General features: G+C 52.4%; 3 protein-coding genes and 1 pseudogene across 5 annotated transcripts; 2 read left to right on the forward strand and 2 right to left on the reverse strand.

The window, feature by feature from the left end:
• Positions 1-245: 245 nt before the first annotated feature.
• Positions 246-3497, forward strand: DDAH2 (DDAH family member 2, ADMA-independent). 2 transcript variants are annotated; one of them, XM_039883011.1, is made up of 7 exons: positions 246-479; positions 1314-1669; positions 1784-1883; positions 2005-2078; positions 2233-2352; positions 2862-3011; positions 3179-3497. In XM_039883011.1, the coding sequence occupies exons 2-7, from the start codon at positions 1373-1375 to the stop codon at positions 3293-3295; spliced, it is 858 nt and encodes a 285-aa protein (XP_039738945.1). In that variant the 5' UTR covers positions 246-479; positions 1314-1372; the 3' UTR covers positions 3296-3497. The 2 variants fall into 2 exon arrangements, with proteins under 2 accessions (XP_039738945.1, XP_039738944.1); XM_039883010.1 differs by having other exon boundaries at positions 247-479; positions 1310-1669.
• Positions 3498-3585: 88 nt separating this feature from the next.
• On the reverse strand, positions 3586-7162 carry MPIG6B (megakaryocyte and platelet inhibitory receptor G6b). 2 transcript variants are annotated; one of them, XM_039883013.1, is made up of 6 exons: positions 6934-7162; positions 6397-6744; positions 6147-6237; positions 5765-5805; positions 5568-5647; positions 3586-5439 (listed from the first exon to the last, which is right to left on the reverse strand). In XM_039883013.1, the coding sequence occupies exons 1-6, from the start codon at positions 6992-6994 to the stop codon at positions 5335-5337; spliced, it is 726 nt and encodes a 241-aa protein (XP_039738947.1). In that variant the 5' UTR covers positions 6995-7162; the 3' UTR covers positions 3586-5334. The 2 variants fall into 2 exon arrangements, with proteins under 2 accessions (XP_039738947.1, XP_039738946.1); XM_039883012.1 differs by having other exon boundaries at positions 6397-7019.
• A 976-nt stretch (positions 7163-8138) lies between these two features.
• LY6G6C (lymphocyte antigen 6 family member G6C) lies at positions 8139-11105 on the forward strand. Its single transcript, XM_039883117.1, has 3 exons — positions 8139-8394; positions 9807-9917; positions 10404-11105. Exons 1-3 carry the CDS (start codon positions 8343-8345, stop codon positions 10616-10618), a joined length of 378 nt encoding a protein of 125 aa, XP_039739051.1. The 5' UTR covers positions 8139-8342; the 3' UTR covers positions 10619-11105.
• Positions 11106-13352: 2247 nt separating this feature from the next.
• Positions 13353-13471, reverse strand: LOC120618967 (uncharacterized; annotated as a pseudogene).
• Between the last annotated feature and the right edge of the window lie 631 nt (positions 13472-14102).

Here is a 14102-nt window from a genome sequence, read left to right on the forward strand (position 1 = left end):
TGACCTTGAGCTCAGAGCAGAAGCTAGGAATTTAGAAGAGGGGTGCCTGCGGCGTGTTGCCAGGTTTTTTTTTTTCTTTACCGCCAGTCCATCATCGTGCTGTCTTGTACTCCATGTCGCATTTGCAGCCCAGCTTTCAGGGGTGGACAGATCTGGGTGGGCCCGAGCAGCGCTCGCGGGGCGGGGCCGAGTTCAGAACTGAGCACAGTCCCTCAGGAATGGGCGCGGCAAAGCAGGACAGAATGGGCGTGGCCTTGAGGAGTCCCGCCCTGTCCCGCTTAGACAATGCCCGGGAGCCGCCAGACCGTCGCGCCCCCGCCCCACCGTAGTATTTGAGCTCATCTGCGCAGGGACCCCTCAAAGCCAGAGCTCCAATCTCCGAGGCTTGAAGACTAGGACTATCTTCATCAACTCTGTCCTCGGTGGGGGGAGGGATCCAGCCGACATTCAGAGCGGCAGGAGTGGGGGTAGCAGCTGAGGTGAGTCCGGGGTGGGAGGTGTCAACTGGACCGTGTCGGGGCCGGAGTCTGGGCGTGTTGGGCCCGTGCCTTCACAAGACAAGAGTGCAGGGGGGCCGACATTTGGGTGCGGAGCTGAGTGGGGTGGACTTTGGAGAAGATAGACCGGGAGAGCGGGGAACTGGGTCCTGGAGTGGCACCCGCTTCCTGAAACCACGCCTCTCTGTTTCCCCGCCCCTCGGATTTTGTTTTAGACTTCTTCCAGTCCTCTGGGACTCGGTCTGGTTTATACTGGGTCGGGCTAGGGCCAGACTGACCCGCCGAGGTGGAGAGGAGGTTTTAACTCCTAAGGCCTTATTTCCTCCTTCTTTGCCCCTCTCCCTTTGTCATTCGGACATCCAAGACTTCAATCTCCCAGGCCCTCTCTCCCCAGTTGTCTCCTGTCCCACAACCTCTGTAGGTTCCCTGCCACACTTAGGGTTCCTACGGCAGCGAGCCGCTGAGGGTTAAAGGGGCGGGGCCGCTGCATTTTTGGGGAGTGAGCGCATCCTAGCGGCTGCCAAGAGGGGTGCCGGGCAGGAACCTCGCGAAGCCCCTGAGCAAGGGGCAACAGGTGTTTTGCAGATTAGAAGGTCCCGATCTTGCTCCTCGGACTCCCCTCAAGAAGCAGACCCGCGAGGGTGCGGGTGCAGTGGGGTGGGCAGGAGAGGAAGGTCTGGAGCGGGTGGGGAAGAGTGGGAGGGGCGTCTAAAGATGGCAGGAGAAAGACCCCGGCGTTCTTAATCACCCCCCTACGCCTTTCTTTGCATGTCTCTTTCTCTGTCACTCCCCCACTCTGTCTCTTCTCCCAGACAGGTGAAATAAAAAGAAACTAAGAAGTCAGCGCGACTGGAGGGGTCGTCCGTGTGGATGGGATGGGGACAACGGGGGAGGGGCTGGGCCGCTGCTCCCATGCCCTGATCCGGGGGGTCCCGGAGAGCCTGGCGTCGGGAGAGGGTGCAGGGGCTGGCCTTCCGGCTCTGGACCTGGCCAAAGCTCAGAGGGAGCACGGGGTGCTGGGGGGTAAACTGAGGCAGCGATTGGGGCTGCAGCTGCTAGAACTGCCTCCTGAAGAGTCATTGCCGCTGGGACCGCTGCTCGGTGACACCGCTGTGATCCAAGGCGACACAGCCCTAATCACGCGGCCCTGGAGCCCCGCTCGCAGGCCGGAGGTGAGCGCCAAGGTGGGGTGGGGGTAGGAAGAAGGGAGGTGCTGGACCTTCCTTCTTTAGGGAAGAATTGGGGGTGGGAATGTCTCAGCCTCGGCCCTCTTCTCTTGCCCTAAGGTGGATGGAGTCCGCAAAGCCCTCCAGGACCTGGGGCTCCGAATTGTGGAGATGGAGGATGAGAACGCAACGCTGGATGGCACCGATGTTCTCTTCACTGGTGAGGCTGAGGTGCTGACACCCTTGGGGCTTGGCACAGGGAAGCAGAGTTTGAGAGACTGGGCCGTCTCTGGCTTGTTTCTAACTCATTCCCTCTTGCCCTCAAACCTCTGCGGCCCCAGGCCGGGAGTTTTTCGTAGGCCTCTCCAAGTGGACCAATCACCGAGGAGCTGAGATAGTGGCAGACACTTTCCGAGTGAGGAGTGGGACAAGCCTTGGTTGGTGGGGGGCAGCGGGGAACGGATGGGGGTTGGAAGGGCCTGGGGAGGGGGGCACTGAGGAGGGAGAGGTTGAACGCAGCCTGTGTCACCTCTCCCGCATTCTTGAGTACTTTCCCTTGTACCTCCTAGGACTTTGCAGTCTCCACAGTGCCTGTCTGGAGCCCTTCCCATCTGCGAGGCCTCTGCGGCATGGGGGGACCCCGCACTGTAGTGGCAGGTAGCAGTGAGGCTGCTCAAAAGGCTGTCAGGGTAAGGAGGGTTGGGCTGGGGTGGGGCAGGTTGGGGCACTGCCCACCACACAGCCAGGGAGGCAGGGAGCTGTGAGGCTCAGAATTAGTTCCAGCTCCTGCTCTCACCTAGAAGTTCATCTTCTGTGAAAATAGGAGCAAAAACCAATAGTATAGGGGAACAGGGAGATGGGAGACTGGGGAACAGGGTCGATTAACATTGTCTTCCAAAAATCCCAAAGGTGGCATCTAAGCAGTGATTTGAAGAATGGATAGGTCAGACAGGTGGGGGCAGGAGAAGGGGAGAAGAGTTACAGGTAGAAAGAACTGCATATGTGAGTCCAAGGTGGAAATTAGCATAGGTAATTAAAGTGATTAAAACAGAGCCTGACACATAGTAAGCCCTATATGCTTGCTGTCATTATTTTTCTACCATTGTAACTGTCTCTATCCCTTAGCATTGATAGGGTAACCAAGCTCAGTTGTGGAGCAGCTCTGAGACTTGAATACTTCCTTCTTCCTCTACTCCAGGCAATGGCGGTGTTGACGGACCATCCCTATGCTTCCCTGACCCTCCCAGATGATGCAGCTGCTGATTGTCTCTTTCTGCGTCCGGGGTTGCCTGGTGTGCCCCCTTTCCTCCTACACCGTGGAGGTGGAGACCTGCCTAACAGCCAGGAGGTGAGGAAAGGGAGGCGTTCCACCACAACCACCAACCAGAGGAAGGAGTCTCAGACCTTCCTAGTGGAAGGAAGGAAGGGTACCTTCTCTACAATTTGGGGTGGGACCACTCTGAGCTGGCTGCAATGGTCTCACACTCATCTCCCCACTCTGTGTCCTCCCTGCAGGCACTGCAGAAGCTCTCTGACGTCACCCTGGTACCTGTGTCCTGTTCAGAACTGGAGAAGGCCGGTGCTGGGCTCAGTTCCCTCTGCCTGGTGCTCAGCACACGCCACCACAGCTGAAGGCCTAGCCTTAGAGTCCTAGTGGGCTAGGGGTAGGACAGCATAGGGAGTAGAAAGGGAAGGAGGGTTAGACAGAGGATGATGAATAGTAGCGGGAAGAGGGCACTCCAAGATAGGGGGAGGGCATAGTGTGGGGAAAAAGGATAGAGATCACTGGGTGAGTCCTCTCCCTCAGAACTAATAAAATAGAACTGACCTTTTAGACTAGGCTGTGGCTGGTGTCTTACTGGGGTAGAGGGAAAGTTTGGGTATAGTGCTGGGAAGGAGGCCTCTTTTATTCGTCAAACCCTCGTTAGGCACTTACTGACTCATTGCCCAGACCTGTCACAGGTGTTTGGGCATGAGATTGACAGGATAGAATTTCTATTGTGGGGAGTATGTACAGGGCAGAGAAGAGAGAGTATGGGTGGATCACTTGTTGAATTTATCTAAATGTCAGATGATTCAGAGACTGGTAGATTACCAGCCCAGCCCTAGCTGACAGAGAGGAAAAAATGCTTTCAGGGATATTTTCATTCACTCATTTACTGAGGCTTAGTGGTAATCTGAAAATGGTCAGTCTTCTGCTATCAAGGAACTCACAATACATGAAAATTTCTTACAAATTGAAATACAGGTTGTGATGGAACAAGTCACAGGAGGCCATTACTATAAGAGAAATAAAGGGACTCCCAGGCCTCCAAAATATATGCAGTGGGGCAAAGAGGGTCAGGAATGGCTTCCCAGAAGGCTACACTTTGAACTGAGCCCTAAGGATAAATAACAGTTATCCAGACAGGTAGTGGGGAGGAGAAAAAAGGGCAATTCATGAAGAAAGAATTGCACTGGACAAAGGAATGCAGCATTTGGAGCCTGGGAGGAATTTCTCTAAGGTTGGCATGTTGTGTGCATGTGGTGTGAAAGCAATAAGCCTGAGGTGTAGATAGGCAGAGTGCTATAGCACCTTGTACCCAATGCTAAGGCCCATGAGCCCAGAGCTGAAAGTTAAGGAAAGAAATACTGCAGTACTGAAATACAGGCTGGCTTCAGGGAGGAGGGCAAGGGCAGGAGGATGAGGTGGGGCTTTGGGGAATCCAGGCAAGAAATGAGGAGAGTACAGTCATGTGACAGCGCTGTGCATGAAGAAGGGTATGGATTTGACAGTGATTAAAATAGAATGGCAGGACTTGGTTCATTGTGTGGGAGAGAAAGGAAGGAGATCTGCATGGCTCCCAGTTTCTGGCTTGGACGACTGGGTTGATCAAGAGAGAATGCAGAGGAGAATTAAGTGAGTGGCTTGGGAGATGACAATGGGTTGCGTTTTGGATATGCAGTGCTCAAAATGCCTAGGGCAGGGATGTCTGAGGGACAGTTTGGGAATCCTATATCTGAGATCTGAGTTGTAGAGAGTTCTGGGTGTCATTTGCTGAGGTGAGGGATAAGGACTGGATGTGAATGACAGCTTCCCAGAAGAGAGACAAAACTAGAAAGGTGGGGAATACTGTGGGGTAGGGAGAAAGGAAGAAGAATCCAGAAGGAAGACACCAGCATTAAATGAAAACAGTTTAAAGAAAGGAGTAATCAAAAACCAAGCCAGACGAATGCTAAAAAATGTCTACTGAGTATAGCCATTAGGACATCACTGGCAACCTCATGGGAGGAGAGTGAACAAAGTAGGAGAGATGAGTGTAGGCCTCTGGATCAAAGTAGGAGAGATGAGTGTAGGCCTCTGACTGTAGAGGGATGGAGAGAGATGGGACAAGTATCTACAAGTGGTTAATGTCTTAAGATGGGGAGACAGGGCTTGATGAGGTTTAGAGAGGATACCAGTGATGAAAGAGACATGGAGATTATAGGAGAGATATGGTAACTGAAAGAACGAGATCAGTGGCAGGGATAGCCTGGAACCCAGGTTTCCTTACTCCCAGTCTACTCGTTTCTATCCCATGGTGCCTTCCTTTTCCAGAGGAGAAGCTGAGGGTGTAGGGGGAGTGATGGGGGGGGCATTTATGGAGAGCTGGGAGTCCACAGCTTCTGAGGTTTGGAGTAAGGGCTTTCCTTCAAACTACAACCGCATAGATGGTGGAAGCATCAGCAGGGACCACTGGGGACAACCGGCCAGGCCTTCTGAGGGCCCTACAATCCAGGTCTGCGTAGAGCAGGCTCTGAAAGGTAGGAAGGAAGGCAAGAGGGTCTCAGAAGTGTGAATCCCTTGGCGATACAGGCCTCTGTCTCTCTTGGTCCACTTTCTCAGGGATTCTGGCCAGTACCCTTCCTATCCTCAAGTCCTTACCTGCTCCTGGTCCAGGTCTCCGGCAATTTTAGGCTCCTCTTCCGTTACTGGCCTCTGGGGCTCAGCTTTCACAAGTGGAGCTGAAGGATTGAAAGAAGGTGACCAACGGTCTGCTCCCAGCGAGGGCTCAGACTCAGAAATCGAGGGGTGGGAAATATGCGGGAAGGGGAAGGAAAATGGAATGGAGTTAGTCTCACCAAATCTGGGGAGTGGTTGAAGTGGGTGCGGGGACGAGCGCCTGTAAGGGATGTATAATAGTCTTTGAGAGCCACCAGTATTGTCTCGCTTGTTCTCCGCTCCAAGCCGCGCCAACCGCAATCCTGCAACTTGCAGGCTCTGACCCGCAAAACAACTTAGGTTCCACCTCCACAGATAGTTCCTCCCACGCTCAGATCCTGCTCCCCTCTAGCTTCGCTTCCTGAGCCAGAGCTCCACCCACTAGCCTGTGGCCTCGCCCCCAAGTTCTGACCTTCCAGGTTCCCAAACCACACCCTAGAGCCATATCCAGCTTTTGCTTATGGAAGTTCTGGTTCTGCCCTGTCTCTGGCCATTAAACCAGGGCCCGCCCCTCGTGCTCACCTGCGTTGCCACCAGACCACGCTCAACACTCCGAGTCCCAGCACAAACCCAGCTCCCAGCAGAGGGATCAGGAACTGGGGATACACGGACCCTGGGAGAACGATGGGAAGGGGTGGGAGATGCCGAGATCAGGGGTGCAAGGACGGACAGCTACCTCTCCCTCTCAGGAACCTCCAGCCAAGGCCCCCCCTCTCGGCCAGAGGATGTGTGTCCGAGTTAAGTCTCCCTGTGACCGAAGGCTTAGACCTACCCTGGCTAGGCTCTGGGGCCTTACAATCGGCCCCATCTCCCAGCACGTGAATCACTGTCCGGCTTTCGTCCTCCTGGCGGCCCCTGCAGATAAAGGTGCCCGAGTCCCCTGCGCTCAGGAGAAGCTCTAGCCGCCGTATACCAGGGTCCAGGGCGCGTAGGCGGCCAGCAAAAAGCTGGACAGGAGACACAGTGGGGGTCGCCCTCGAAGAGGCCCACAGGATCGGTCGGCGTCCTTTAGATAGGCCCTTGCAGGCTGGGAAGCTAGGTGCCCAGGCCCACCGGATCGGATACAAGACCCCTACGCAGGAGAGATTCACCCGGTCTCCAGGGCGGCCCTCCAAGGAAACTAGGGGAGGCCGGGGTCGGTGGTTAGGGCAAATCCACAGGGCGAGGCAACCCCCCTCCCTCCCGTCTCCTCCCTCTCCCCTCTCCTCTGCTCTCTCACCGTCCTTAATCTTTCCACACATCCCACCACCCAGTCGCCTCCTCCCTCAGTCATTCCTCGTCCATCTCGACTTTCCCAGGAATGGCTTACGCCCGGAGTCCGCCTGGGCCCTCGACAGCAGCAGTGGCAGCAGCTGCAGAAAGAGGCGCATGGTTGGGATGTGGTGGGGAGAGGAGGCGAATGAGTCAGCGGAGAAGACCGGAGGGAAATGGGGTTGGGAGGAGAGGGAGCTCTGGGGGAAACTGGTCTGGGGGCTCGGATAAGAGTGGGGCGGGGCCACCAGCTTGCCCGGATCCCTTTGGGAATCCTCGCAGGCAAGCTCACAGACTTCAGTGCTCACTTAAGATTCGTGCTCGGGATGTTTACACAAGCATTTTTGCAAACTTTAACTCCTGTAGGGGAGCAATGGTCAGAGCGTTATTAATTCTGGATCTTGAGTTCAAACCCTGACTTTGCCAGCTACTAGCTGTGTGATGTGGGCAAATGGCTTAATTTCCCTGGGCCCCGTTGGCTCATCTGTAAAAGTATCTATGTGGTACCTATCATGAGAACTAAACACACACACACACACATAAAACGCCTAGAACAACTGCTGACACATAGGAACATGAAATACTTGCCATTATCATTACTATTTCTATTCTTATTTAACATCTGCCTCACCCCTATGTGCCCACGCTGTCCATCCCAGCTGTGGTGCCTCACCCAAACAGGCAGGTTTTGATTTGGAAGGCACTTTGGAGCTGGTGCACATGCCCCACACCCAGGACTTCATTGGCTCTCCCTGAACTGGAGCAACAGAGATAAGACCAAACCCAAGTGGAGCAGGCCAAGATCCTGAGAACCTTTTGGGGGCCTGAGGCAACCCCTCCTTATCAAGCAGCCCCAGCCAGTGCCTCTGCTGTTGTGACATCACAGAAGCCCTTGGTGACATCACAAACCCTACTTCCCTTATCCTGTGGCTGAGCAGGGGTTGGGAAGACCAAGTGGGGCTGAATGGAAATTAATTTGGCTTCTTCCATCCAAAATTTCTGCTCACATGTCCTTACCAGTGCCCCCCAGGGACTGAAATTTGGCAGTTATCTTGGGCCATACCCCATTGTCCATTCTCCAGGAACCAGCAGATGTTACTACCACGCCACTGTAACATCATAGGGGCTTTTGGTGATGCTCCTTCAGGGGACTGAGCAGGCAGGGTTGTCAGCTGGGGGCGAAGAGAGGCGTCGTGGCCTGAAACCAAGAACCAAAATGGTTCACCTATGCTCCCCCTCCTTCCCATTCCCACTCCTCCACCCAGTCCTGTTTAGCCCCTCCCCACTCCTCCACTTTCCCTCAACCAGCTGTGCATAAATGGGGAAGGAGGGGCCACCAGAGAGGCAAGGAAGGGAGGGACTGTTAGGATTATAAATTCTCAAAAGGCCACTCAACTCCTGGAGCTGGATCCCTGAAAATCTACTCTGTCAGCTGCTGCAGTTGCTACCATTCTCAGGACCCTCATCATGAAAGGCCGCCTGCTGTTCGCCTTGTCTTCTCTGTTCTGCTGGGTCTCAGGTGAGCACGTGGGGCCCCATGGACCTGGTTGACTTGGTCAGGACTTTTACACCCTTCCCCATCTGCTGCCTTACACTCCCCACTACTCAGGATCCCAAGCACCCCTGGCTCCAAATAGCTCAGCCTTGCTATATACTTCCAGAACCAGGCCTCCTGTGATGGGGTGCTTGCTCCATTTCTCAAGGACCCACATCTCCATCCTTCAGAATGCTCCCCACCTCCAAGACCTACTCTTCTATCCAGCCAGGGCTCCAAGTCCCCTGTTCCCCATGACAAAGTGCCCCCTTCTTGGAAACCCTGGTATCCAATTTCCCTGCCAACCCCACTCCAATACAAAACTCTCCAGGATCCAGCTTACCTGCTTTCTCCTTCTGTCCACCAGCATCAGCAGGGTGTCCTCCCAGAAACCTAAGCATCCAGGCTGGAGCTTCTTTTGCACCGCACCTTCCCCACCCACTCCAGCAGGGACTTGCAGCTCAGTCCCTCAAGCAGTGTTTTTTTCCTAGTTCTCCCCACTCTCCTCTGAGGCACATACCCCTAGGGACACAGCTTTCTGGAGGGTGCCAGTGACCTCTTAGAACCTCCTAGGAAACCAGGGAGATTTCCCTGGCCTTCTAGGGAGAGAATTCCAGGGCTGCTCACCCTGTGAGGTGGCTTTCACTGAGGTAGTCGCCAGTCTCCTCCATCCTTGGAGTAAATCTCTCCTTCACCAAACCTTGCATGTCCAAACCTTGAATTAGTTGAGTCAGGAACTTTGGGGGTGCCATCACCTTCTATACCCACCCCTGTCCATTTTGGTAAGGTGCTCAGGTGGAATCTGATAATCTGCCTCCCAGGTAGTATTCCTTTCTGTCAGAGAGCTCCTGGGGTGAGAGGTGAGAATTCCATTCAGGTCTGGTTCCTCTTCCTACACTGTTGGTGGGCCCAGGAGGTGAAGAGTAAATTGCTAAAGCTGGCCACAAGTGGCTTTCTTGCCAGCCTCAAGTTCCAAGCCATTTCTGCTAGTGTTGCAACCTCCATGATTTTTATTATTATTATTTCTTCCCATTTCAAGACTCTGTGACCTTTTCTGAATTCCTTCATCTTCTCCTCCATCTCCTCTGTTCCTACCCCATGGAATTCTCACTTTCCACTTATTCCCAGCACCATGTTTTTGTTGGTAGCTCTGCTCCTCCTGACTCATCCTCAGATGGACTGGAGTGAATAAAGGTATTTAGGGTGTGTGTCATTCACAGAGCAACAACTCCACCCTCACCCACTTCCACTCTTTATCACTCACCTGCTCTGTCCCTGCCAAACCAAACAGGTCAGAACGCCTGCTTCATTGGCTCTTCTCCACCCTATCCCCTGGCTTGACTCATCCCCAGGTGAGTCAGACACTTCATCACCTCAGCCTGACTTGTGTCTTCCAGCTGACATTCGCTGTCACTCCTGCTACAAGGTCCCTGTTCTGGGCTGTGTGGACCGGCAGTCCTGTCTCCTGGAACGAGGACAAAAATGCCTGACAACAAATGTGTACCTCGGTAATATCCCCTTCTTTAGTGGGGAGAGGAGGCCCTAGGAGCCATAGGAGACTCTATGGCTGGGGCTGATACTCATTTGGGGCTAAAGCTGAGATGGAACAGAAAAATGACAGCAATGATAACATTTGGCCAAGGATTATTATGTGCCAGGTCCCTTTATGTCTTTACATAAATTGTTTCAATTAATGTTCATGACAACTCTGTGATGTGGGTGCTATTATTACACTGAGGAAACAGCCTCAGAAAGAGACAGTAATGGGGACAAGACCTCATAGCCAGCAAGTAATAGGACCAGGATTGGGGTGAAGGGGCAGGGTATGGAAGTGCATGCAGGAGGAAGATTAGGCTGAGAAGAAATAAAGGAAAGGAAAGCCAAGGCAGAGTTGGGAAGGAAGGAAGCCTGGATGGGTGCATGGGGTGGGGAGGTGGACACAGGAATGCCAGGTACCCATCCAAGCTGACCCCACTGCCCACTCCTATCCCTAGGTAAGATGTGGGTTTTCTCCAACCTTCGCTGTGGCACACCAGAAGAGCCCTGTCGGGAGGTTTTCAACCAAACCAGCCACAAGCTGGGGCTGACCTATAACACCACCTGCTGTAACAAGGACAACTGCAACAGCCCAGCCCCTCGGCCCACCCCAGCCATAGCCCTGGTCCTCCTTACCTCCTTAGCTGGCCTTGGTCTCTGGCTGCTGCACTGAGACTCAATCCATGGCTGCCCCTCCTCCCACCTGCCATACCTGAGCCCCTCTCCTTGTGTCTCCATATCCCCTGGCTTTCCACGATGGCCGCCCCCCAGCTCCCTTTGCTCAGAAAAACATTTCTCCAGACCCTTCACATTTCTTTAATTAGACAGTGGTCTCTCTATCCATAATTCCACCCAACAACCTCCTCTCTGCTTTTCTCCAGTCCCTTCCCATTTCCCTCTAGACCATTCCAGATCCTCCACTGGCCTCTAGAAGGGCTCCCTACTTTGTCTCCTGCACTGTACTGTGCCCTACTTGGGGAGAGATTGGGATCTGGGTCTGAAATGGGACTTCTGTCCTGTCTTCAGTGAAGGCTCCGAGAATAGATTTGATGACCTCAGTGTATGGGGCTGATTCCCCAAACCTTGGCTGTCATTCATACCCCACCCCCTTACTCACCTCTTTCCATTTTGAGTAATAAATGTCTGTATCTGATAAATGGTGCATTTATTGTCAGAATACCTATTGTCAGAGGCCCCCTCCCAGGAAGTAACACTCTCAGCCCCTGCCCTTACCCAAGAATCCTTCAGGGAGTTTCCCTGGAAGGCTGGGCTGGGGCAAATGGAGAAACGAGTTTTTCAGGCCTCTATGCTCCCTTCCAGTATCTGGGGGTGGCACACAGGTCCCAGCATTTGGAGAAACAATCCTTATCTCAAATTTAGGCCACATCCGTGATGTTCTGCCAAGAGGGAGATATAGCCTGGCTTGAAGGCTCCCCAGAAAGGGTAGGAGAGTTGCATGGGGATAGGACCCAGGACTCTGCTTTCAGGTGTCAGTACCTCACCTGGCCTGGTTACTAAGTGGGGCACCGAGCAACCCTCCTATCACCGGCTTACATTTATTTCTTTCCTCAATTCAAAAGAGTCCTATTGGGAGCCAAGCTTCAAATGGGGGAAAGGGGAACCAACCCAGACAACCAGGTTCATTCATTCCTGGTGACTCCCGCCCAGCCCAGAGCCTGCTCCTTGGTGATCCTGGTTGCTAAGGAAGGTTCCCCCTAGCAATAAGATCCAGGAGTAACTTAGAGCAGATTCTCCATCGTCCTTTAGATTCAGTCAGTTAAGAAGTGCATCATCATAACTAAGTCCACTGATGCTTGGTAACCCCAAACTAGAGAGCCCGAATGTCCCCATATTACTCCTTTGGCTCTCCCATTTACAAAAGAGAGATGGAATTTTCCAGTCAGCTCTAGGGTAGTTAATAGATTTTAATGGCTCACAGAGAAGTGTGCGTCATCTCACCTCAGATCTCCTTCGTTCTCTTTCCTCCTCCTCTTCTCACTACTCTCTCCACAGTCCTTGTAAGACCCAGGCCAACGTGGTGGCTGCTGCAGCCAAGATTCAGGCTGGGGCCACAGTTCTTGCCACCGCGCTGTTGCACAGGTCTCCAACGCAGCAGTCCCTGTGGGTTGTGTAAGTCACATCTCCAACTCTGACTCCACTTGACTGCAATGATGGGCTGCCATGCAGGCTGGGTGGTGATGAGTCAAGGGCCCTGAGGCTGAGAGAGAGAATGAGACTGGGGTGTTGGTCTCCTGCTTGGAGGACTTGCCTTCTGAGGCAGAGATGTGATTTCAAGAAACCCAAAGGGATTCTCTGACCCCTCAAAAAACCACCTCTCTAAAACCAAGTGATCAAAGTCAACACATTTACATTGCGAACCCTCTGATGTGATGCATTGAAGAACGCAGTCTTGCCAAAAGCTCATGACCTCAGTCTAATTGTGAGAAAATATCCGATCAATCCAAATTAAGACATTCTGTAAAATGACTTATCAGGACTCTTCAAAAGTGTCAAAGTCATGGAAGTTGGGAAGGCAGGCAGGCTCAGAAATGTCACAGATTCAGGGCAACTAAGAACACACGAGCTAAATGTAATGTGGGATTCTGGTTTGGGTCCTGGTTTAGAAAAAGGACGTGAGTGGAACAACTGGCTAAATTGAATAGGGTCTGTAGCTTAATTAGTAGTATTGTACCAATGTTATTTTCTGAGTTTGATAATTGTACAGTTGGCCCTTGAACAACACAGATTTAAACTGCGTGGGTCCGATTGTAAACAGATTTTTTCCAATAAATATACAGTCAAACCTCTATATCCCTTGGTTTCACATCCTTGGATTCAACCAACCGCAGACTGAAAACAGTATTTTTGGTCCACAGTTAGATGCAGAGGACCAAACGTATGTATGCATTGTTCTAATCGTTTTATATAAGGGACTTGAGCATCAGCTTATTTTGGTATCCACAAGGAGGTGGGAGGTGGCGAACTGGAATCAATCCCCTTCAGATACCAAGGGACGACTGTAGTTAAGTTTGAGGAGAGTCAAAAGTTATATGCAAACTTTTGACCAAGCTGGGTGCCTCTAACCCCTGAATTGTTTCAAGGGCAACTATACTGTATAGTTGCCCTCTTATACAGATGTACATCTTATATAAATGCTAGCATTAGGGGAATCTGGGTAAAGGATATACAGAAATTCTCTGTACTATTTTTACAACTTTTCTATCCACATAAAATTAGTTCAAAACAAAAAATTAAAATACGCACATACCTCCCTGGTCCTTAGCTGATGCCTGAAAGTTGAAGTTTGATTATTATTGTTATTATTTTTTAAGCGAGACAACCCTTGGTTGACCTCACAGATTGCAAGGACCTTGCCAGCTTACAATCCCTTATTTTTTTATTTTTTATGCCTACAGCACCTGGTCTTCCTAGGTGGTCTCCCATCCAAGTACTAACCAGGCCCGACCCTGCTTAGCGTCCAAGATCAGACAGTATCTGGCTTGTTCAGAGTAGCATAGCTGTAGACTAAAGTTTGATTTAATATTTTTGTCCCTGCTTTAAGGGACTGAGCTTTTACAACCATGAGTGAATGGGTCTTTGAGATTCTGGAGAGCAAAGAGAAGAGAGGTGGGACCACACAGACAGCAATCGGCAGGCTCCTAAGGGGCTCAATGCCAGGAGCCAGAAGGAGCTACACTGCCAGCAGCACCATCTGCCCAGACCCAGACTCGATCTGGAAGGTTTTGGAAGCAGGAAAGGGCTGGGGGAAGAAGAGGAAACTGAGGACTCACGACTTCCAGATAGCTTGCTCTGTCCCAGGCCTGGTTGGGAATTGTGCTCCAGGAAGCCACAGAATTTGCTCTCACCATAGATGGTCACTGTCTCTTTGCAGGAGCTGCTAGGGCCTCTGCCACTGCTGTCCTAGTACAGCATGTGGATTCCTGGCAGGAGAGAAGAGCTGGACCTAGGCTCTCTCCCAGGCCCCTCTCCCTAGCCCTGTTCTGCCAGCCTTATATCTCCCTTGCCTTGGACTTTATAGGGCGATAAAAAGGGAGGAAAGAATCTCCCTCAGCAAGCACCAGGAATCCCGATGGGGACAGGGAGGGAGCCTCATGGGAGAAAGCTCTTGGCATCCTTTGGAGTCCCCAGACTCCTCC

Source organism: Pteropus medius, unplaced genomic scaffold, assembly GCF_902729225.1.
Source record: "Pteropus medius unplaced genomic scaffold, Ma_sr-lr_union100, whole genome shotgun sequence".
NCBI classification, from domain to species: Eukaryota; Metazoa; Chordata; class Mammalia; order Chiroptera; family Pteropodidae; genus Pteropus; species Pteropus medius.

Excerpts from the sequence above, each read along its gene's own strand:
- DDAH2 (XM_039883011.1), top strand. The coding sequence starts at position 1,373 with ATGGGGACAACGGGGGAGGGGCTGGGCCGCTGCTCCCATGCCCTGATC. Across the intron at positions 2,079-2,232 it reads TAGTGGCAGACACTTTCCGA|GACTTTGCAGTCTCCACAGT; the intron begins GTGAGGAGTGGG and ends TGTACCTCCTAG. Across the intron at positions 2,353-2,861 it reads CTGCTCAAAAGGCTGTCAGG|GCAATGGCGGTGTTGACGGA; the intron begins GTAAGGAGGGTT and ends CCTCTACTCCAG.
- MPIG6B (XM_039883012.1), bottom strand. The coding sequence starts at position 6,865 with ATGTGTGGAAAGATTAAGGACGGTGAGAGAGCAGAGGAGAGGGGAGAG. Across the intron at positions 5,648-5,764 it reads TCAACCACTCCCCAGATTTG|CTCCACTTGTGAAAGCTGAG; the intron begins GTGAGACTAACT and ends TCAATCCTTCAG. Across the intron at positions 5,440-5,567 it reads GAGACCTGGACCAGGAGCAG|AGCCTGCTCTACGCAGACCT; the intron begins GTAAGGACTTGA and ends CCTACCTTTCAG.
- LY6G6C (XM_039883117.1), top strand. The coding sequence starts at position 8,343 with ATGAAAGGCCGCCTGCTGTTCGCCTTGTCTTCTCTGTTCTGCTGGGTC. Across the intron at positions 8,395-9,806 it reads TCTGTTCTGCTGGGTCTCAG|CTGACATTCGCTGTCACTCC; the intron begins GTGAGCACGTGG and ends TGTGTCTTCCAG. Across the intron at positions 9,918-10,403 it reads GACAACAAATGTGTACCTCG|GTAAGATGTGGGTTTTCTCC; the intron begins GTAATATCCCCT and ends TCCTATCCCTAG.